At 48.0% G+C, this 22228-nt stretch overlaps 1 protein-coding gene across 1 annotated transcript; it reads left to right on the top strand.

The window, feature by feature from the left end:
* The first annotated feature begins 180 nt into the window (after nt 1–180).
* On the top strand, nt 181–10374 carry LOC119967027 (endothelin-2-like). Its single transcript, XM_038799033.1, has 5 exons — nt 181–485; nt 1388–1529; nt 3321–3440; nt 5026–5160; nt 6751–10374. The coding sequence occupies exons 1-5, from the start codon at nt 425–427 to the stop codon at nt 6848–6850; spliced, it is 558 nt and encodes a 185-aa protein (XP_038654961.1). The 5' UTR covers nt 181–424; the 3' UTR covers nt 6851–10374.
* The last annotated feature ends 11854 nt before the right edge of the window (nt 10375–22228 follow it).

Genomic DNA, 22228 nt, shown 5'->3' with positions numbered 1-22228 from the left:
CATGGTGTGGGTTAAAGGAACGTGGCTGGGGCTTCTGGAATGCAGAGCATGAGTCAATTTTACTTCCTCTTTATCTCACTCTTAACCTAAAAAGGCATTTTTTTTTTAATGCAGGGATACTCAGCCCGCGTAAATCGAAAAATGCCACTGGTTTCGTGCATGATTGACAGGCTCTGGTATGTGGTTGGTGCGAGGGAGTATTTTAACAGCGTGTGCGGCTTCCTTTCACCAGCCCTGAATCCTCACATGCGGGTAGGTGTTGTCTTGACTTTGCGTCAGATGTATATAAACAAGGGCATATCGCAAGGCGCTCAGTCACAACGCACAGGATCAGAGAGCGTCCGGGTCTATGTGCAAATAACACATTCCCTGTACTGCAGAGGGCTCAGTGTCCCGACCAGGTCTAAAATAACACTCAGCCAAGATGGGCTGCAACTTGAGAGGATTGTTTACTGTGGCGGCTGCTCTTGTTTTATTGGAAGCTGGTAGGTGTTTATAAACAGGAGTTTTGGATTTAAAGGTTAAATTAGATGCACTGTTTTGACAGTTTATATTTTGCACGCGTGTGTTTGCTGCGCTGTCGTGTCTGATTAGATTGCGCGAATAATAAGATTTTTTTTAACGTGTGATTTTATTGTTTTTTTGCTATTTTTGTTCTTCTATCCGTCACGGGTTGTAATTGCAGACTATGCACTCACAAATCATCTCCGGCTTTGGAGTGCGGACAAGGGCTAATGACTAACAATTTTAGCACATTGGACACGTTCAGAATTGAATCCCCCCCCCCCCCGCCCCATGCAAATGGCAATGTTAGCCATGTATTGAGTGGTCCCCCTGGTTCATTTGTTGCAAATTTGTCACAATTGAGATTCCCGAAGAGACCCATTTTCAGAATATTTGGTTTGCACCAATTAATGAGATCTTCTCAGCAATTAATTCCTTAAAAAAAAAGGCGGATGCTCTAAACTCTCCCCTCCCCACCCCATCAAAAATCCAATCCAGTTGAATCAAAAATATTTTTTAAAGTGCTGGAAAAAAAACTCGGCATCAGTGGAGAAGCAGAGTTAATTATTCTTCAGAGCATCTTGATTTTTCAAATGTGTTGGAAATTGAACCTTCATCTGCTAATGTGAACTCTTGAGGGACCTCGGGAGCCCGTTAAATGCAGAGATGTATCAAGTCGGGGAGATGCAAAATAAAATGTTCCAGGGCAAACGTGACAATTCTATAAACGTTGTTGTAATTCCTGCAGCAATTGCACCGAACACAATGCAGCCGCGGCCAATTCTCTATCTCTATTACGGTGTGTCCCGCGATGCCGTGTTTGTATTATGCAGAAAATTAATATTGTTTTTTTTAAAACAAGTGATGTTTTTTTTTGCTATAGGTTGTGGCTTCCGCTTGCCGGGGTCCAGTGAGGCCAACGTTCAGCATCTGAGGAGAGACAAGCGCTGTTCTTGCAACAACCTGAAAGACAAGGAGTGCATCTACTTCTGCCACAAGGATATCATCTGGATCAATACGCCTGGGTGAGTGAAGCGAAATGCCGTAATGGAAGCAAAATGCAGCGGGTGCCAGAAATCTGAAATAAACCCCGAAAATGCTGGATAAACCCAGCGGGTCTGGCAGTTTCTGTGAGGAGAGGAACAAAAATTAAATGGCTCTTCTGCAGTACAAAATACTGTGTTGGGGATGGAGGGGGAGGGTCTGAACTCGACAACAGGAAATCCTGGAAAACAGCAGGTGGGTAGAGAGAGGGGCTTGGGGCACATCCAGAACTGGAAGAAAGTTAGCCAAGATAAAAGAAACAGAAATCCTCAACTGAGGGAGGAGCAGACCTTAATGGCAGCATTTGTTGGTTGGTTGGGGGGGGGGGGGGAGATAAAAGGTGCCAATAAATCAAATGCCACATCAAAAGAAAATTCTGTTTCATTTGCAGTCCCCTCTATCCTAGAACATGCCAAATGAGGAGATCCAATCTTCTCTAAAAGGGATTTCTGATATTCCAGGGTGCTGTGTGCTCACCACCAGCACCCCTTGCTGCCTGGTGATATGGCCCTAGTGGATCAAGGGCTGTCCTGCCAGAGCCTCCAGACTGGGCAGTGTCCTCTACAGTCTCCTTTGCGCCTCAGAGAAGGCATGACTCCAAATATCACCTCTGCAACCCCATTAGGCGCTGCGACCCACTATTTGGGTCTTACTTGCCAGAAACCTCCATCACTAACTTCATTTGGTTCTGAAACAAAGTCACAATCCTGAAACAGTCACTCTGTTTCTCACCCCCACTGAAGCTGCCTGATATGTTGAATGTTTCCAGCATTTTGTGAGAGTGTGGTGAGGTGGATCGTCCTGTGCCCTCAATACAAGAAATTAATCAAAGAGCCACTTATTGTGAGTAGCAAGATAAGATAAGGTGCTATCTTGAGGTGCCACTTAATCTTCATATTTTGTGAAACTTTTATCATACTCATGCATTTGGGCGGGCTGGGTGTGCAATTACTTTAAACTGGACCCACCCAAGATCAAACCAGGGGTACTCACAAAAAGCATGAGAAGTGCTATTGGTGAGTGAAAGGGAACTTTTAAGAAGCACTTGCTGCCATTCAAGTCAGTTACCATGTAAACCATAATTTAAAGTATGTCTCAAAGTTGGAGATGTCAGATCCTCAACCCTCCCAATCTCTGAAATTTCCTCCAGCTTTGTAACCCTGCAAGATCTTTGTATTCCTGTAATTCCAGACTCTCTGTCATGTCCATGCATGGAATTCCCTTCCTAAAACTTCTGCCTCCCTATTCTCTCTTTTAAGTCCCTCCTTAAACCTTGCCTATTTTATTGAGCTTTAGGTCATCCATTGCAATATGTCCTTCTTTGGTTCAGTAGCTGGTGCCAGACTTCCATTCCTGTGACGTGCCTTTGGATATTTTAGTACCTTTTTAAAGGTACTACATAACTGAAAGTTGTTGTAATCTGCTTAATAGATGGAACCAGCTCTAAGTTTCTACTATATCCTGTTATCTGCATTTCAAATATTTGTGCTTTTTCCATTAATCACTGCTTAGAAATTATTCTGTTCGACAAACTCACAGCAGCATTGTTAATTGGATATGTCTGTACCAAGTTGTTTTTTGTACATAATTGTCACCTATTTTCCCAACGGGGTTAAGGTACATCGCCATTTAAACCCAAGTATCACAAAATCTGTAAATACCCATAAACAGGCCTATAGGATTTTGAATTTCCTTTTGATAGTGTGTCTCTTGTGTGTAATAGTGCCATAAAGATTCTCCTTGGTAATCACACTTAACTGTTTTTATAACAGGAAAACCACACCTTATGGTTTAGGAAGTCCAGCAACACGCCGCAAAAGATCAACTCCAAGGTGCGAATGTGCAAATTCCAAGGACAGAATGTGTTCACAGTTTTGCCAGTTGGACACAACGTAAGTTTATCTAGGTTAACTATTACACTTTGGGAGATTTTAACCATTTCGTAGCCAGTTTGGCGAAGTAACACAATGTATTGCAAAGTGGCACAAGGTAGACTTGGGCTTCCCTTATGACAAGCCGACAATCTTCATTGGGAGCAGATGCTTCACACGGGTATTGATGGTGGACAAGCGAACTTGGAAACGGCTCAGTCCCGCAGCTAGCTTTTCTACTCTTAATACCTTCAGTGTTTCTTGGCTTTAAAAAGGTGCTGATGGGAATCCGAACCGGGTCCTGGTCCTTGTACAGTGCCAACAGTCACCTTGTTTAAAATATTGTGTGGGAAAGTGAGAAGACAACAAGAGCTTTCAGCCATGCCTCAATGGCGAGCACTCCCACCTCGGAGTCCGAATGCCATGGATACGTTTCACACCAGAAACTTAAGCATCAAATCCAGGATGGCCCGCCACTGGAGTTCTGAGCGAGTGTTGCACTGTCAGCGGTGTCAGCTTCTGGATGTCTGTCTGCCCCCCCCCCCCCCCGCGCTAGAACATTTCAAAAGAAAGAGCAGGGGAATTCTCTCCTTGATTCTGGCCGGTAATTATCCCCGAATCAATAGATTATCTAATTTATTTCATGTCTGCAAATTGGCTGTTGCTTTTCCTACATTACACCAGTTACCTTATTTCAGAATATTCCCGAATCTCTTTATGGGGCGGTGGCCGAAGGTCATGAAAGGCATAATGTGAAAATACAAGTTCTTTCATTTTTGAATATACCAGGAGATCCCCTTGTTTAAAAAAAATTCAAAACAAAAGCTAAAATTCAGAAGTTTAAAAAAAACAGAATGGTGGTCATGCAGGTCAGGCTGATCAGTATCTATCCGGAAAGAGGAAATAGTGCAGGATCAAGTTTCAGGTCTAGCCTATGGAAGATGTCGGAATCACACCTGAGATTGTCAGGTACCGGATGGCATTGTTTTGTTTTATTTAATATTTGCGAATTTGCCACATGTTAAACCTGTTCCACAGGTTTGAAAGTTTTTGAGATAGAAATAAAGTCAAAGGAGCATTTTTCTTTTTTAAATGAACCATTTAATGATAAATGTCCTGCGAGCAAGGCAAGGTGGAAATGTTATAGCCATCTTTAAAATTAGAAGGGATTTTGAAGGAGATGATTAGGAGAAACTTGGGAATGGCAGAAGAGTCAGTAACTAGAGATTACAGATTGAAAATAGTTATCCTAAAGTAAGCGGGGAGATCAGAAGAGTTTTTTTCTGCAGCCAGTTTGTTATGCTCTGCATTGCACTTCATGAAAAACAGAAAGGAAGCTGATTCATTGGTGATTTTCCAAAGGACTTAAATCTTTACCTAAAAGGAAGAGATCATGGGAGTGGGATTAATTGACTGTGGGGCGGGTGCGCTAAGCGAAAATGCAGAGCTACCTCCACCACCAGAAGACACGGGGGGGGTTGGGGGGAGGAGATCCTACCCTGTGACTCATGTAAATAATTGGTTTGCCAAGTTTTTAAATATTTGGGTTTAATATTAAGGAAACAAAAAGAATGATCATGGAAATGTGTGTGCCTTCATCTTTCAGGAGAGGTAGCAGTGGCCAGCAGCAAGCTGGACGTGCAGGTCCACAGCGTCAAAAGTCACCACAGCACCAAACCATAAAGCCCAGGAGAAAGCAACACCACAGAACCAGAAATGAACACCTGTTTTGGATTTTAAGGTAAATTTTACGCAATGAAAGGAAACGCGGGAGTTCAGTTCCTTCATGGTAATCGATCCTGGGACGTGGGCGGTGCTAGCAATCATTGCCCATACCTGGGTGCCCTTGATAAGACACTGGTGGGCCAAGTTGTCAATTTTGTTTGACTTCTTTGTAACATCTTGATATAACTGAGTGCTAAGTTACTCAAATGCTCTTGGTGTTAGACAGGGGTCAAATATGAGCCAAAGCTGGCAAGGACAGCAGGCTTACTTCCCTAAAGGATGTTAATGAACAAGTTGATTTTTTTTTTAACAACAATCCTACAGATCTACGTCACTTTTGCTGATACCAGCTATTTCCAGATTCTTTGATAACTGAATTTAATGTATGCAAAGATGGGATCTGAACTCCACTGATCGGGAATGCTATTTCAATAACAAGATCCAGTGTCGGATCTTTGAAAGAGCTATCCAATATAATCCCATAGCCCTGCACTTATTTTCCTTTTCAAGTATACACCCAATTTCTGATTGAATCTGCTTGCACTATACTTTTGGACAGCGCCTTCCAGATCATAACTTGTATAAAACAAAATATAGAAATCTCCTCCTATTCCCTCTGGTTCATGTTTCAAAAATCTTGGGCGCGATTCTCCGCCCCCCACGCTGGGTGGGAGAATAGCGGGAGGGCCTCCCGACATTTTTCACACCCGCACGCTATTCTCCCCCTCCCCCCCCACGCCCGATCCACGCCACAAATCGCCGCTCGCCATTTTTTTATGGCGAGCGGCGATTCTCCGAGGCCGAGCGGCCGGCCCTTCACGCCCGTTTCACCACGGCAGCAAACACACCTGCTCGCTGCCGTCGTGAAACGGGCGCCAGATGCCCATTTGGGGCATCTAGAGGCCCGATTGGCACGGGAGCACCATGACTGTGCTCGGGAGGGGACAGGCCCGCGATCGGTGCCCACCGATTGTCGGGCCAGCGTCCAAAACAGACGCACTCTTTCCCTTCCGCCCCCGGCAAGATCAAGCCGCCACGTCTTGCCGGGCGGCTGAGGAGAAAGACGGCAACTGCGCATGTGCGGGTTGGCGTTGTCCAACCTGCGCATGCGCGGCTGACGTCATCGGCCGCGTCAGCCGCCGTGACGCTTGACGTGCGGCCTTGACGACCGTCGTCAAGGCCATGACGCACGGGGCCGCGCTCCTAGCCCCACCCGGGGGGGAGAATCGGCCCCGGAAGTGGCCGTGAAGGCTACCGTGGGTCACGGCCTGTCCCACGGCAGCCTTTACTGCGGAGAATCGCACCCCTTAAATCTGTGCCCTCTGGTTACTGATACTTCTACCAATGGAAATGGTTTTTCCTTGTTTATTCTTTCATAGCTTTGGACAACTATTTTTACATTTTCTGTTAACCTTTCTCTATTATAAGGGGAAACAATCCCAGTTCATCAAGCCACAATTTTTCCCCATTTGGCAAAGTTACTGTAATTGTACTGTAATTGTCTCAGGTAAAGAGCATTTATTTGGGAAGTGAGGGCATGGACTGAAGAATGTCCTGCACATCGTTATTTACATTAGAATAAAAGTATTTTAAAATCTTTTTACAGACAAATTGCATCGTCAAATGTTCAGAGGAAGCACGTCTTAAAGAAGCAGAATCGAATTACTTTGATACGGGATGAGCTATATCGAGAGAGAAAGAGATGACCTGACCAGGCTAAGTTCACTCTTTTCCTGAGAGAAGGTGCCATCTTTGGTTTTTGTTTCTTCTTCCACTGATGGCATGTGTTGTGCCAGGAGAGAACGAGAAGGCGGAGGGTCAGATGCACATCACAAGTATTCACTACCTGGCATCGAGCACTTGTGCCTCTCTGTTGTTGGACTGTATCAGAAGTAAGAATGGAGAGAGAGAGAGACACATGGACGTCAAGAAAGGAGGCTGAGCCTGAATGCTGTTCTTGTTTTTTACCAGGAGCAGAGTATATTGAAAGCAAAAAATTGCTTGGGATTGAAGGGATACGCATAACAGTTTGCCATATCTGTATGGTAAGATAGGGGAGACAATACTGGCTTTATCATTCAACTACCTCCACAATGCGATGACTGTTCATCTTCAGGCAGCTTCAGTGAACTGGACACAAAATGATACCAGTCATGGAATCCTCCATCAAAGACCAGAACTCAAAGCATGCAAGTGCTGAAGCTGACATTGTGATTATTAAACAGCCTTGCACTTACCTCAATCCTTGCTATAAAGCACTGTTGTGCTGAACCATAATCAGTGAATTAATCACTTGACTCTTTCTTTCTGTTGGTTGTCTATGACTCGGGTAACATACAGTTTTTTTGCTTGTTGTTTTTGAAGTCTGTATTCTCCGAGGTCAGGTCAATTGCTGTTTTTATGAGTATCTTTATGAGTATTAACCAATGTGTTAATGGTGTTAAAGTGAAGCTGTGCATTAATGCAAAAACCTGCCGCTGCTTCATATGGAACTGAGCCACATCCACCCTGATTTGTGCTGAGTTTAGGTGGTGCCAGCTGGAATAGTAGCAGTGACAGGTTCTTGTTTGCTGACCCCATTCCTGGAAGGCCCAACTCTTGGAAGGAACACCCATGTGGCTGTTGTATGGTGAGAGTATTGGGCGACGTGACAACATTAGAAATGGCTGTGATGCCCATTTGCAGTCAGCCTGCCAATGCTTGTCATGCATGTTCACACACTACCACGAGGGTTTGGAACCAGAGGGCAACTGAGGCCCATGGAGGTGTATACCAGCATAAGGCACAATGTGCAGGAGAAAATGAAGAGAAAACTACTGAGGGACAAATGCATGGAATTGTTCTGCCAAGCTCTTTGATTCAGTGTAATGTCAAAACAAATATTATTTTTCTTTTGTCATCACAGAAGCTTATTAATGATCATTGGTGAGAGCAAATTAATGCTCATTTTGTTTGCCTGATGTTCCTCGGTCCAATATTTTAACACACATTAACCCCTCCACCAGAATAATAGAAATGAAATGCTTTTTAATAAAAGCAATGTGTCCACTTGCTGATATCACAAATGGTCATTTCTATTGTTATTGCGTGTCTCCTGGACTATCAGTATTCTGGCTTTCAGAGAGCTAAGATGTGGTTAGAATTATATCTATCACATATATTGTTGAATAGATCTCAGGACCATGTAGACGCAAGCTTTTCATTCTGTCCTGGCTCACTGTCTGTGTGGAGTTTCCACATTCTCCCCGTGTCTGCATGGGTCTCACCTCTACAACCCAAACACTTTAATATTCTTATATTTTCAGTCTGTTTCTGCAAGACCAATTTCAATGTTTAACCTAACGGGAGGAAGCATTGGCAATATTCAGAGCAATACAGTCCAACCATTTAATTAGAATGAACCTATTCACGAGAGCAGTAGTTAACACTGCTGCCTCACAGCACCGAGGACCCAGGTTCAATCTCAGCCCTGGGTCACTGCCTGTGTGGCGTTGCCACATTCTCCCTGTGTCTGCATGGGTCTTGCCCCCACAACCCAAAGATGTGCAGCGTAGGTGGATTGGCCACGCTAAATTGCCTCCTTAATTGGAAAAAAAAGTATTAACCGTCACACAGGTGATACCTTTTTAGATTGTACATGCCTACTGTGTTTAACTGTCACATTTAGAAAATTTAACATGTCCGTACAAATAGTAATGCACAAGAGAAGACCATCAGGCCCAGCCCCCCTGACCCGCACAACTGGCACCTTGTACAACCCAATATAGACACTCCTCCCCATGGAAAAACAAATAATAACCTGGAATATTTTGGAGGGAAAGAATTGTGAGCAGCTCCTCCAAACTAGTGAACCTAGTCAAGGATGTAAATTTGGCCTGGTTTACATTTTTTTTCCCAAGGTGATCATGTAACCATTTAAACAGACTTCTAAACTAGACAATTATGCGCTGCCAGATAGAACATACAGTGCAGAAGGAGGCCATTCGCCCCACTGCACCTGCACTGACCCACTTAAGACCTCACTTCCACCCTATCCCCGTAACCCAATAACCCCTCCTAAACTTTTTGGACACTAAGGGCAATTTAGCATAGCCAATCCACCTAACCTGCACGTCTTTGGACTGTGGGAGGAAACAGGAGCACCCAGAGGAAACCCACGCAGACATTGGGAGAACGTGCAGACTCTGCACAGACAGTGACCCAGCGGGGAATCGAACCTGGGACCCTAGTGTTGTGAAGCCATAGTGCTAACCATTTGTGCTACCATGCTGTCCGATGCGGGGTTCTGTCTGAAATGAGATTAAAGTGATGACTTATCCAAAGATGCACAGGTTAGGTGGATTGACCATGCTAAATTATCCCTTTGTGTCCAAAAGGATAGATGATGTTACTGGGTTACACGGATAGGGTGGGCCGTGGGCCTAGATATGGCGAGCCTTCAGAGTCTCGGTTCAGACACGATGGGCGAAATGGCCTCCTTCTGCACTATTGGGATTACATGACTTTCAGATGTTATAATGTCCTGAGGTGGTGACCACACTGGAAGCAAGACATTGAGCTCATTTATTGAGCAGTTGGATGCTGTAATGGGGATGGGGAGATGGCAGGTTTGATGAATGAGATGCACTGAGCTGAAAGGTCTTAATAAGGCCATCAAAATTCTGGCCATTTGTTTTCTCTCCTTCACTAATCCTCTTGACCATTATGGGGTCAGTGGACCTCTCTCCACACGTTCCGGTCTTCTTCACTAAGGGAGGGGAGCGTGGAGAGGGGAACTGCACTGAACTGTGTACTTGCTGAGTAATAATCATGGCCAGCACTAAAAGGATGAATAAAATATTTTTGATGTTCAGAATGGGTGACTGAAAGGGTTATTCCCCCAGAACGTTTTGCAGAAATCAAGGGCTGAGTGTTTTTACAGGAACAATGTCACCATTCTATGTCCTGTGTTATCACACAGTATACACAGCATGCCAATTGGGTAATTGGCCTCTGTATCCAAGTGAGATGATTATTCAAACCATTATTGTACTATGCTGTCGAAGACAACTATTAATTTATTACTAACGATCTGTTATATGCAGTGATAAGCTGATCAACATTTCAATGATTAAATAATTCTAATCGATATTTAATTAATTTATGATATTCTGTAAATTATTGTAATTCAGTGTACTTTGGAACTACTGTGGTTACTTTATGATATAAAACATCTATTAGTAGAAATCAATATATTTGTTATCATTATTTAATATTTATTGATGTAATTCTTTTTATGAAATTGGTACTTCCTGTTGTTGCTTTTATGCCGTGAGAGCCACAGAAAAATGGTGCTGGACCTCAGTCCTGTTCACATTCAGTGGTTCCTGTTAGACAGATGGCAACAACAACAGGGTCAAGTCTAGCTGCAATGCCTGCAATAACCCAGTAAGAAGTCTTACAACACCAGGTTAAAGTCCAACAGGTTTGTTTCAAACACGAGCTTTCGGAGCACGGCTCCTTCTTCAGGTGAATCTGAAGAAATATTCAGATGAAGAAGGAGCCGTGCTCCGAAAGCTCGTGTTTGAAACAAACCTGTTGGACTTTAACCTGGTGTTGTAAGACTTCTTACTGTGCTCACCCCAGTCCAACGCCGGCATCTCCACATCATGCAATAACCGAGTTTGCTATTACTCCGACGTACATGTGAGAAAAGGTTACTTGCCTGAGTAAATGGGGAGGTGCTGAGTGCCTATGGAATCAAGTCTAGGAGAATTAGCACCTTTTGGGAGGGAATTGGGACCAGCGAGAAGGGGGAAAAAATTACAGAGCAAGACCTTGCATTCATAAAGCACTCCTTCAGAAACTCGAGGCATCCCAAAACACTTCTTTTAAAGCCAAATGAGGGACACGTCTGAAAACAGTCACTGGTTTATAACCTCAGAAACAAAAGAACTTGGAGCAGGAGTAGGCCATCTGGCCCCTTGAGCCTGCTCTGCCATTCAATGAGATCATGGCTGATCTTTTGTGGACTCAACTCCACTTTCCGGCCCGAACACCATAACCCTTAATCCCTTTATTCTTCAAAAAACAATCTATATCTTAAAAACATTTAATGAAGAAGCCTCTACTGCTTCACTGGGCAAGGAATTCCATAGATTCACAACCCTTTGGGTGAAGAAGTTCCTTCTAAACTCAGTCCTAAATCTACTTCCCCTTATTTTGAGGCTATGCCCCCAGTTCTGCTTTCATCCTCCAGTGGAAACAACCTGCCCGCATCTATCCTATCTATTCCCTTCATAATTTTATATGTTTCTATAAGATCCCCCCCTCATCCTTCTAAATTCCAACGAGTACAGTTCCAGTATACTCAACCTCTTCTCATAATCCAACCCTTCAGCTCTGGGATTAACCTAGTGAATCTCCTCTGCACACCCTCCAGCACCAGTACGTCCTTTCTGAAGTAAGGAGACCAAAACTGAACATAATACTCCAGGTGTGGCCTCACTAACACCTCATACAATTGCAGCATAACCTCCCTAGTCTTAAACTCCATCCCTCTAGCAATGAAGGACAAAATTCCATTTGCTTTCTTAATCACCTGTTGCACCTGTAAACCAACTTTTTGCGACTCATGCACGAGCACACCCAGGTCTCTCTGCACAGCAGCATGTTTTACGATTTTATCATTTAAATAATAATCCCGTTTGCTGTTATTCCTACCAAAATGGATAACCTCACATTTGTCAACATTGTATTCCATCTGCCAGACCCTAGCCCATTCACTTAACCTATCCAAATCCCTCTGCAGACTTCCGGTATCCTCTGCATTTTTCGCTTTACCACATGCAGCAATTGTGCACAGTAAACTCACAAGAACAGCAATAACCAGACAATGAGTGGGATTTAGCAGTCCTGTTAGCTGTAGGAACAAATCCCACCATGGCTGCTAAATCGTGCAAGGGGCCAATGTGGGATTTGCGCTGGTGGGATTTCTGGTTGCAATCTTCCCGGGCCCTCCCCCGATCATGTGATCAGGTTCACACTCAGGAGTGCATGAATTTGAAGAATTTGAATCTATTATCATGTACATAGCATGGTTAATGTTGCATCGTCAACCCTCAAGTCCCGAAAGACATGCTTGTTAGGTGAATTGGACATTCGGAATTCTCTCACAATGTACATGAACAAGCGCCAGAGTGTGGCAACTAAGAGATTTTCACAGTGACTTCATTGCAGTGTTAATGTAACCCATTTGTGACACAAATGAGGAGGGCAGCAGGGTAGCATGGTGGTTAGCATAAATGCTTCACAGCTCCAGGGTCCCAGGTTCGATTCCCGGCTGGGTCACTGTTTGTGTGGAGTCTGCACGTCCTCCCGCTGTGTGCGTGTGTTTCCTCCGGGTGCTCCGGTTTCCTCCCACAGTCCAAAGATGTGTGGGTTAGGTGGATTGGCCATGCTAAATTGCCTGTAGTGTCCTAATAAAAAGTAAGGTTAAGGGGGGGGTTGTTGGGTTATGGGTATAGGGTGGATACGTGGGTTTGAGTAGGGTGATCATGGCTCGGCACAACATTGAAGGCCGAAGGGCCTGTTCTGTGCTGTACTGTTCTATGTTCTATGTAAATAAAGATTATTAAAAATAAAGATTATTATCTTCCCACCCACCAGGCATAACGTCAAGACGGTGTGAATTATGACTGCTTTTTAAAAATGGGTACCAGGTGCCATGACAGTGGGGTGGCATGGTGGCATAATGGTTAGCACAGCTGCTTCACAGCGCCAGGGATCCTAATTCGATTCCAGCCTTGGGTGAATGGGTGGAGTTTGCACATTCTCCCTGTATCTGCGTGGGTTTCTTCCCACAGTCCAAAGATGTGCAGGTTAGGTTAGGTTTACAGAGTTGGGAGGGATAGTGTGGGGGAGTGGGCCTTGGTAGGGTGCTCGTTCAGAGGGTCCATGCAGACTCGATGGGCCGAATGTCCACCTTCAGCACTAGTGATTCTTTGGATTCTATGAACCTCCGAGGGAGAAAGCTGAGCACCATTGTGTCCACTGAGCACAAGTCAGCCCGCTGGTCAGGACTGGAGAGGGGAAGGGTGAGGGTCGCAGTTGGTGTGGGTGATGCTGAAGTCTGCTTTTTATATGTGCTTTTAGGGCTGTGTTAGTCTACCATCTACTTCTCCAAAGCCCATTGCTCTCTTGCTCTGCTGGGCCTGGGCCAGGTTGAAATGTATAAAGTCCAGAGCAGTGGCATAAAGTGCATCAGTCACCTCACGGAACTGGAGTGGGGGCTGGAGCACAAACTCTAGAGAAACTGTCCAGGAGGCCCAAGTGTTGACTTATGACAGCAATGTGATATTGTAATGATTCAACCTGAGTGAGAAGGGTGACTATTATCTTTGCCTATATCTGAAGCATAAAGCATTTGTGCCGTTAAACATTCCTGAGATCCATGCTCGTCAAACAAATTGGTCATCAAGAGTTAACCTTTAATCATGCCTTGGGATGAATAATCAGGGTTCAGCGCTCAACACTAGGTTGCACGAGATCAAGAGGCACTGGGCTCACTTCTGCGCTGGACCCCAATGCATGCCAGTCATGATCCATTAGCCCCCAAGGTGGATATCATCATCCAGTTGACCCTGACCATGAGGGATGAGTGAGCAGAGAACCCTCCTATGTTTGGACCCATACTGTTAGAGAGCCTGAGGGAGGGGAAAGCCAGACGGGAGGCTAAAGGTGTGTCTAAGGTTAGCTGTGAGTAAGCGATCACCACCAGCTAAGGCCTGGTATTAGCTGCTTCCAGATCCAAAAGGCTATTAGGTCAGGGCTGATGTTCAGCAGCTGTGACACCAACCTGACTCTCACCTCTCGCAGGAATACGATTTATATCAGAATGGAACTGGCCATTCTACTTATAACAGCACTGGAGGAACATAGGCTCCAGTAGCAACATGTGACAGCACCAAGGAAACATCCTGCAGAATGAGACGAGTAGGTTGCAGGGCAGGGTTAAGGGTTGGAGGCCACACCAACTGTGCACAAAGGCACAGAAGGAGACCAAGGGTATACAGGACTCGTGTGCCCTTCATAGAGCTGTCGGACAACACGTGTTGTGGAAGAGGCCATGAGGGAGAAGATGCAAATATGTGCCATGGACTTGCAGACTCAGTGCCACGTACCTCTTTCCATAAAGCCCAAGTTTATTTTTTAAAATATTTTTATTCCACTCCTTTTTCACATTTTCTCCTGAATTTACACCCACCAACAATAAACAATAATTAGCAACAAATATGTCAATCTCCATAACAATAACAACGATCCCATCCTCCCACCAACCCCAAACATTAGCCCGCATGTTTACATAAACAAATTACAAAAAGGAATCAGGGATTACCCATAGTCACCCTTAATACACACAGCCCCCCTCCCCCCCAACCTTCCCACCCAGCCCCCCCCAACTAATGTTCGATGTTATCCAGTTCTTGAAAGTGCATAATGAATAATGGCCATGACTTGTAGAAACCCTCCGAGCTTCCCCTCAGTTCGAACTTAACCTTCTCAAGGGTCAAGTATTCCAACAGGTCCCCCCGCCACGCCAGGGCACAGGGTGGAGAGGCCGCTCTCCATCCCAGCAGGATCCACCTTCGGGCGATCAACGAGGCGAAGACTATGATATCTGCCTCCGCCCCCGTTTCCAACCCTGGCTGGTCCAACACCCCGAATATGGCCTCCCGGGGACCCGGGTCCAGTTCTCCCCCTTCCAAAACTCCCACAGCGCTGGGCACGCCCAAAACATATGGGCGTGGTTCGCTGGGCTCCCTGAGCACCTAGCACACCGGTCTTCGCCCCCGAAAAACCTACTCATCCTCGTCCCAGTGATGTGGGCCCTATGCAGCACCTTGAACTGTATGAGACTAAGCCTCGCACAGGAAGAGGAGGAATTCACTCTCTCCAGGGCATCCGCCCACATCCCCTCCTCGATCTCCTCACCCAGCTCCTCTTCCCATTTACCCTTCAGTTCCTCCACCGAGGCCTCGTCTACCTCCTGCATTACCCGGTATATGTCCAAAATCCTCCCTCCTCCAACCCACACCCCCGAGACCACCCTGTCCCCTACCCCACGTGGGGGCAACAAGGGGAACCCCTCCACCTGCCGTCTGGCAAACGCCCTAACCTGCATGTACCGAAACATGTTCCCCGGGGGGAGCCCAAACTTCCCCTCTAACTCCCCCAAGCTCGCGAACCTCCCCTCCACAAACAGGTCCCTCAACCTCCTAACCCCTACCCTGTGCCAGCCCAGAAACCCGCCATCAATGCTCCCTGGAACAAACCGATGGTTCCCCCGTATCGGGACCTCCATCGAGCCCCCCACCTCTCCCCTATGCCGTCTCCATTGCCCCCAAATTTTGAGGGTAGCCACCACCACCGGGCTCGTGGTATACCTCATTGGAGGGAGCGGCAACGGTGCCGTTACCAGCGCCTCCAGGCTCGTGCCCACACAGGACACCATCTCCATCCTCCTCCAAGCTGCCCCGTCCTCGTCCATTACCCACTTACGCACCATCGCTGCGTTGGCAGCCCAATAGTACCCACAGAGGTTGGGCAACGCCAGCCCCCCCTATCCCTGCCCCGTTCCAAGAACACCCTTCTCACCCTCGGAGTCCCATGCGCCCAAACAAATCCCGTAATACTCCTGTTAACTCTCCTAAAAAAGGCCTTCGGGATAAGGATGGGAAGGCACTGGAACAGAAACAAAAACCTCGGGAGCACCGTCATCTTAACGGACTGCACCCTCCCCGCCAGTGACAGTGGTAACATATCCCACCTTTTGAACTCCTCCTCCATCTGCTCCACCTTGTAAGGTTGAGCTTGTGCAGGGCCCCCCAGCTCCCAGCCACCTGGACTCCTAGGTACCTGAAGCTCTTCCCTGCCTGCTTCAGTGGGAGCCTACCAATCCCCTCCTCCTGATCCCCTGGGTGCACCACGAACAACTCGCTCTTGCCCAGGTTCAGCTTATACCCAGAGAAGTCCCCAAATTCGCTGAGAATCCTCATCACCTCCGGCATCCCCCCCACCGGGTCCGCCACATACAGCAACAGGTCATCCGCATAAAGCGACACTCGATGCTCCTCCCCACCCCACACCAGGCCCCTCCAGTTCCCTGACTCCCTCAACGCCATGGCCAGGGGCTCAATTGCCAACGCAAAGAGCAAGGGGGACAGGGGACACCCCTGTCTCGTCCCCCGGTACAGCCGAAAGTACTCCGACCTACTCCTATTCGTGGCTACACTCGACATCGGGGCCTCATAAAGCAACCTCACCCAACGAACAAACCCCTCCCCAAACCCAAACCTCTCCAACATCTCCCACAGATACTCCCACTCAACCCTATCAAAGGCCTTCTCCGCATCTAATGCTACCACTATCTCCGCCTCCCCTTCCACAGCCGGCATCATAATAACACTGAGGAGCCTTCGTACGTTAGTATTCAACTGCCTTCCCCTCACAAACCCCGTCTGGTCCTCGTGAATGACCCCCGGGCACGCAATCCTCTATTCTTGTGGCTAAGATCTTCGCCAACAGCTTGGCGTCTACATTTAGCAGCGAGATCGGCCTATATGACCCACACTGCAGAGGGTCCTTGTACCACTTCAGGATCAAGGAAATCAGCGCCCGTGACATAGTTGGGGGCAAAGCCCCCCCCCTCCCTTGCCTCGTTAAAGGTCCGGACCAACAGGGGGCCCAACAGGTCCGCATACCTTTTGTAAAATTAGGCCGGAAACCCATCCGGCCCCGGCGCCTTCCCCGACTGCATGCTCCATATCCCTTTGACCACCTCCTCCAGCTCGATCGGCGCCCCCAGTCCCTCCACCTGCCCCTCCTCCACCCTCGCAGCTTGTCCAAGAAGCGCCTCATTTCCCCCCCCCCCCCCACTCCACCGGGGGTTCAGACCAGTACAATTCCCCATAAAAGTCCCTAAAGACCCCATTAACGTCTACCCCCCTCCGCACCACCTTCCCAACTCTATCCTTCACTCCCCCAATCTCTCCCTGTTTACGGAGCTGGTGTGCCAGCATCCTGCTTGCCTTCTCCCCGTATTCATACACCGCCCCCTGTGCTTTCCTCCACTGAGCTTCCGGCTTTCTGGTAGTCAATAGGTCGAACCTGGCCTGAAGGCTACGCCTCTCCCCCAGCAATCCCTCCTCCGGAGCCTCCGCATAACTCCTATCCACCCTCACCATCTCCCCTATCAATCTCTCTTTCTCCCTCTGCTCCCCCCTCTCCCTATGGGTTCGGATGGAAATAACTCCCCTCTAATCACCGCCTTCAATGCCTCCCAGACCGTCCCCACTCGGACCTCCCCGTTATCGCTGGCCTCAAGGTACCTCTCAATACATCCCCGAACCCTCCCAGCCACCTCCTCATCTGCCAGCAGCCCCACCTCCAAGGGCGTAAACCCCAATTTGGGGCGTAAACATTCACCAACACCACCCGCTCCCCCTGCAGCTTACCACTCACCATCATATACCTCCCGCCACTGTCAGCCACCACCCTCAACGCCCCAAACGACACCCTCTTTCCCACCAGGATCGCCACTCCCCCGATTCTTCTCATCCAGCCCTGAATGAAATACTTGGCCCACCCATCCCTTCCTCAGCCGAACCTGGTCCGCCACTTTCAGGTGTGTCTCTTGGAGCATGGCCACGTCCGCCTTCACGCCCCTTCAAGTGCGCAAACACCCGGGCCCGTTTGATCGGCCCATTCAGCCCCCTCATATTCCAGGTTATCAGCCGGATCCGAGGGCTCCCTGCCCCCCTCCCCTGCCGATTAGCCATAACCCATCCCCTGCCCACCACTGGCCAGTATTCCCCGCTCGGCCTGTTCCCCATGGCGGCACTCTCCCCCCCCCCCCCCCCCCCCCCCCCCCCTCCCCCAGCACCCCCTGCATCCTCCAGCTCCTTCCTGGCCATTTCAGCAGCAACCCGGTACCCGCCCCCCCTCCCCCAGGCTAGCACCCCTTCTAGCCGTGCCCCTCCCTCCATAGCCCTCCCGTGAGCCAGCTAACTTCTGCTGACCCCAGCGACTCCCGCCATACCTCCGACTCCTCCCCACGTGGGACTACCCCTCCTCCATCGTGCCCATCAGCAGGCCCTCCTCCCCCTCCCCCCCACTCTTGCACGGGAAAATAACAGCCAGCAACGACCCGCGCTTCTCAGCCCCAACCCCGCCCCCATCATCCCACAGCGCGGGAAACCAGAGAAAAGCCCGCGCTTTCGCCCTGCCCAGCCCCGCCTCCTCGAGGGCAACTCCCATTGCCAGTCCCCCCCACCAGCTCCCCGCACTCCCAGTTTACCTCCCAGCCCGAAACCGTCCACCAGACCCATACAAAAAGACATAACGACATCGCCCCACCCACCCTAAAGCCAACACACATCTTGCATTAAACAGAGAAACCCCCCCCCTCCAGAGCAAAAATTAAACACAATTACATTATCATACAAAATCCCCCATCTTTGACCCTCAGTTTGAGTCCAGTTTCTCGGCCTGCACAAAGGCCCACGCCTCCTCCGGGGAATCAAAATAATGGTGCCGGTCCTTGTAGGTGACCCACAGACGCGCCGGCTGCAACATGCCAAATTTCACGCTCCGTCTGTGGAGCACCGCCTTCGTCCGGTTGAACCCGGCCCTCCGCTTAGCCACCTCCGCACTCCAGTCCTGGAAGATCCGCACCTCCGTGTTCTCCCAATTGCTGCTCCGCTCCTTCTTGGCCCACCGGAGCACGCACTCCCGGTCAACGAACCGGTGAAACACCGCCCGCGGCAGCTCATTCTGCTTGGGCCTCCTAGCCAGAATTCTGTGGGCCCCCTCCAACTCCAGGGGCCCCTGGAAGGACCCAACTTCCATCAACGAGTTCAACATAACGACCACATAGGCAGCCAGGTCCGACCCCTCCAGCCCCTCCGTGAGGCCCAGGATCCGCAAATCCTTCCGCCTCGACCGGTTGTCCAGCTCCTCGAACCGCTCCTGCCACTTTTTATGGAGCGCCTCGTGCATCTCCACCTTCCCCGCGACGTCCACGGCCTCATCCTCCCTTGCAGAGGCCTGCTGCTGCAGCTCCCGGATCACGGCCCCCTGGGCTGTCTGAGTCTCCATCAGCTCTCTGGTGGTAGCCTTCAGCGACTGCAACAGCTCCACCTTAAGCTCCTGGAAGCAGCGCAGCAGAGTCTCCTGCTGCTCCTGCGCCCACTGCCTCAGCTCCTCGAGGGCTCCGCCGGCCGCCATTTTGTTTTTCTTTCCCCACTTTTCCAGGGGCGCTTCCACTGTTTTTCCGCTCACCCTACTCCTGGTCCATACCATAGGACCTTAGGGATCTACTCCAGACCCCTTCCCACGTCGGGATTCGTCGACAAAGTTCCGTTGGGGGCCCTGAAAAGAGCCCCAAAGTCCGTTTTTAGTGGGAGCTGCCGAACGTGCGGCTTAGCTCTGCATTGCCACCACCGGAAGTCCCAAACCAGGATCTTTATTAAATCAAACATGGTAAGATAGCGCTCTGTTACAGAGCATGCTATCATGGAGTTTCTTTGTATTCCTCTGGATCTACACCTAGCATGACTGTTCACCTGTATGTTTTACGACCATCACCTCTAACCATCTGGGGGTGGCCGAATCTATCTCCCTTTATATGGGAGTCCCTAGTCACATGACCATGGTCTTGAGACTGCATAGTGTGTCTGCACTGTCACCTGCTGGTTGGAGGTCACACACTATCCATCTACGATATTGCTTACAGGCACATCAGCACAAGTCTCACCCCCACAACCCAAAAGATGTGCAGGGTAGGTGGAATGGCCATGCTTAATTGGGGAAAAAAATAATTTTATCTCACATTTTCTGACCTTGAGGTCTGCTATTTCTCTTTACCCATTCCATCATCAGAGTAAAACTCCTTTGCATTTTCATTTAGTCATCAGAATTATTTACTATGCCTCTTATTTTACTGTTGTCTTCAGCAACAAAGGATATTTTGCCGCAACAAAAACATTCATTTCAAGGACTTTTCATGAAGACATTGTTCCTTTAAGTAGCGGTGACAGGTGCTTGCCAACCCTCCGGGATTACCGTGGAGACACCAGGGTTGTTCTCCAGGCACTGCTGCAAGAAAATACCAAGACAAAAAAAATCAAATTGGCATCAAACACCGTGCTTTTTGAACACATTCATGTACTCGTCATAAAATATACCGGGAGCAGAAATAAAAGGATCGTTGATTGACACTCAAGAACTCTCCAATTGGATCTTGAAAAGTCTGTTCATGTCCTGATTGTCCATGGGAAGGCGGGGAACTATTGGGATCTGCATGTCAGACGACCAATGGCAGGAGTGGAATAATTGGCGGCAGGAAGGCATGTACACCCCGAGGGCTACAACCAACCTGAGTTGGCAACCCTGATCAAGTGCAAAAATGTCAGTATTAATAGGTTTATAGTTGTGGAGTATCTTCTAATAGACAATAGCAGAGAACTCACGGCACGGTGGCACAGTGGTTAACACTGCTGCCTCACAGTGCCAGGGACCTGGGTTCGATTCCAATCTCGAGTGACCGTGTGGAGTTTGTACATTCTCCCTGTGTCTGTGCGGGATTCCTCCGGATGCTCCAGTTTCCTCCCACAGTCCAAAACTGAGCAGGTTAGGTGGAATGGTCATGCAAATTTGCCCCTTAGTGTCCAAAGGTTGGGTAAGGTTACAGGAATAGGCGGAGGATTGGGCCGAGCTAGGGTGGTCTTTCGAAGGGTCAGTATAGGTTTAGCTCAGTGGGCAAGACATCTGGTTTGTAATGCAGAACAAGGCCAGCAGCGCGGGTTCAATTTCTGTACCAGCACACCCGAACAGGCGCCGGAATGTGGCGACTAGGGGCTTTTCACAGTAACTTCATACTTGTGACAATAAAAGATTATTATTATTGCAGACACGATGGGACGAATGGCCTCCTTCTGCATTGTAGAGTTTCCACGTAATTAGGACAGGCAGACTTCAGCAAGCTAATTTCAATTTCCTGGTTCAATGAAAATATTTTATGAGAAAGTTTGGTTGTTTAAGGATATAGTCAACTTTTTGAAGGTTGCCAGGATAAAACCAAGGTTGGAACGTACCTGGGGTGGAATTTATAACTTGCTTTAAATAGATTTATATATCTAGATGTTGAAAATTTAAGGCTCAGTAAACAGAACTTAGCAAAGGCAAAATATATTTTTGTATTCCTGAGAAAGTCAGGAGAAGGAGGAAAGGCGGCATCTATAGTACAGGATACAACCAGAGGAGTGGGAAAGGAACCCTGGCCTGTAGAATTGGATACCACTAGGGGAACAAGTGGGCTGACATATAGGGGGAGGAGGGGGGAGATAAGTGAGTAAATCAAGAAGCAGTGATTAAATGAGGCAAAGCTTGGATTTAAACAGGAAAGGTCAGCTTCCACACACACATTATTTCTGGCTTTGAGGTAGCCAGCTGTGAAACTAAGGGCAATGTTTATAAACATCAAGCTATGATTGACAAGTTCTGGACCACATCAAAGGGAGTGAAGTGTTTTCTGTTAGTTTCACAACTGACTATATCAAAGCCACTCAAGCATGAAGGCAGAGGAATACACCAAAGCAGACAACTGGGTGTGTGTGGAAGCCATCAATCACAGCTTAGGAAAAGCAATTTCACAGAGAAATGAATGAATGGTGGGTTTAAACCCAGCTGACTGGTTTTCCTTTCCCTGGAATTGACAGGTGCTGCTTCCTGTGCCTGTTGCAGCAGAGAATCCAGCCCACATTTACAGAGGTGCTAGTTTAGTTCCTTTGGTCAAAGTTTTGCCGCAGGCGCAAAGTGTTCAGCACGTAATCCAGTCAGCAACTTTGGCATCATGCTGAGGGAGTAATGCACAAACATAGGTACCAACTGCTGGGTGTACTAATGAACTGAAGTCCAGTCTGCTTGTTCGGTTGCCTGTAAGAGAATCTTTCTTCAAAGTAGAACAGGAATTTCTCCTGGTGCCCTGGGGAACATTCAACTCTCAACAAACACAATCAAAAATTGATCAGTTGGTCATTTACCTC

The sequence above is a fragment of the Scyliorhinus canicula genome, chromosome 1, assembly GCF_902713615.1.
Source record: "Scyliorhinus canicula chromosome 1, sScyCan1.1, whole genome shotgun sequence".
NCBI classification, from domain to species: Eukaryota; Metazoa; Chordata; class Chondrichthyes; order Carcharhiniformes; family Scyliorhinidae; genus Scyliorhinus; species Scyliorhinus canicula.
The sequence above is the reverse complement of the archived record's forward strand: the minus strand, read 5'-3'. Positions and strand labels throughout refer to the sequence as shown.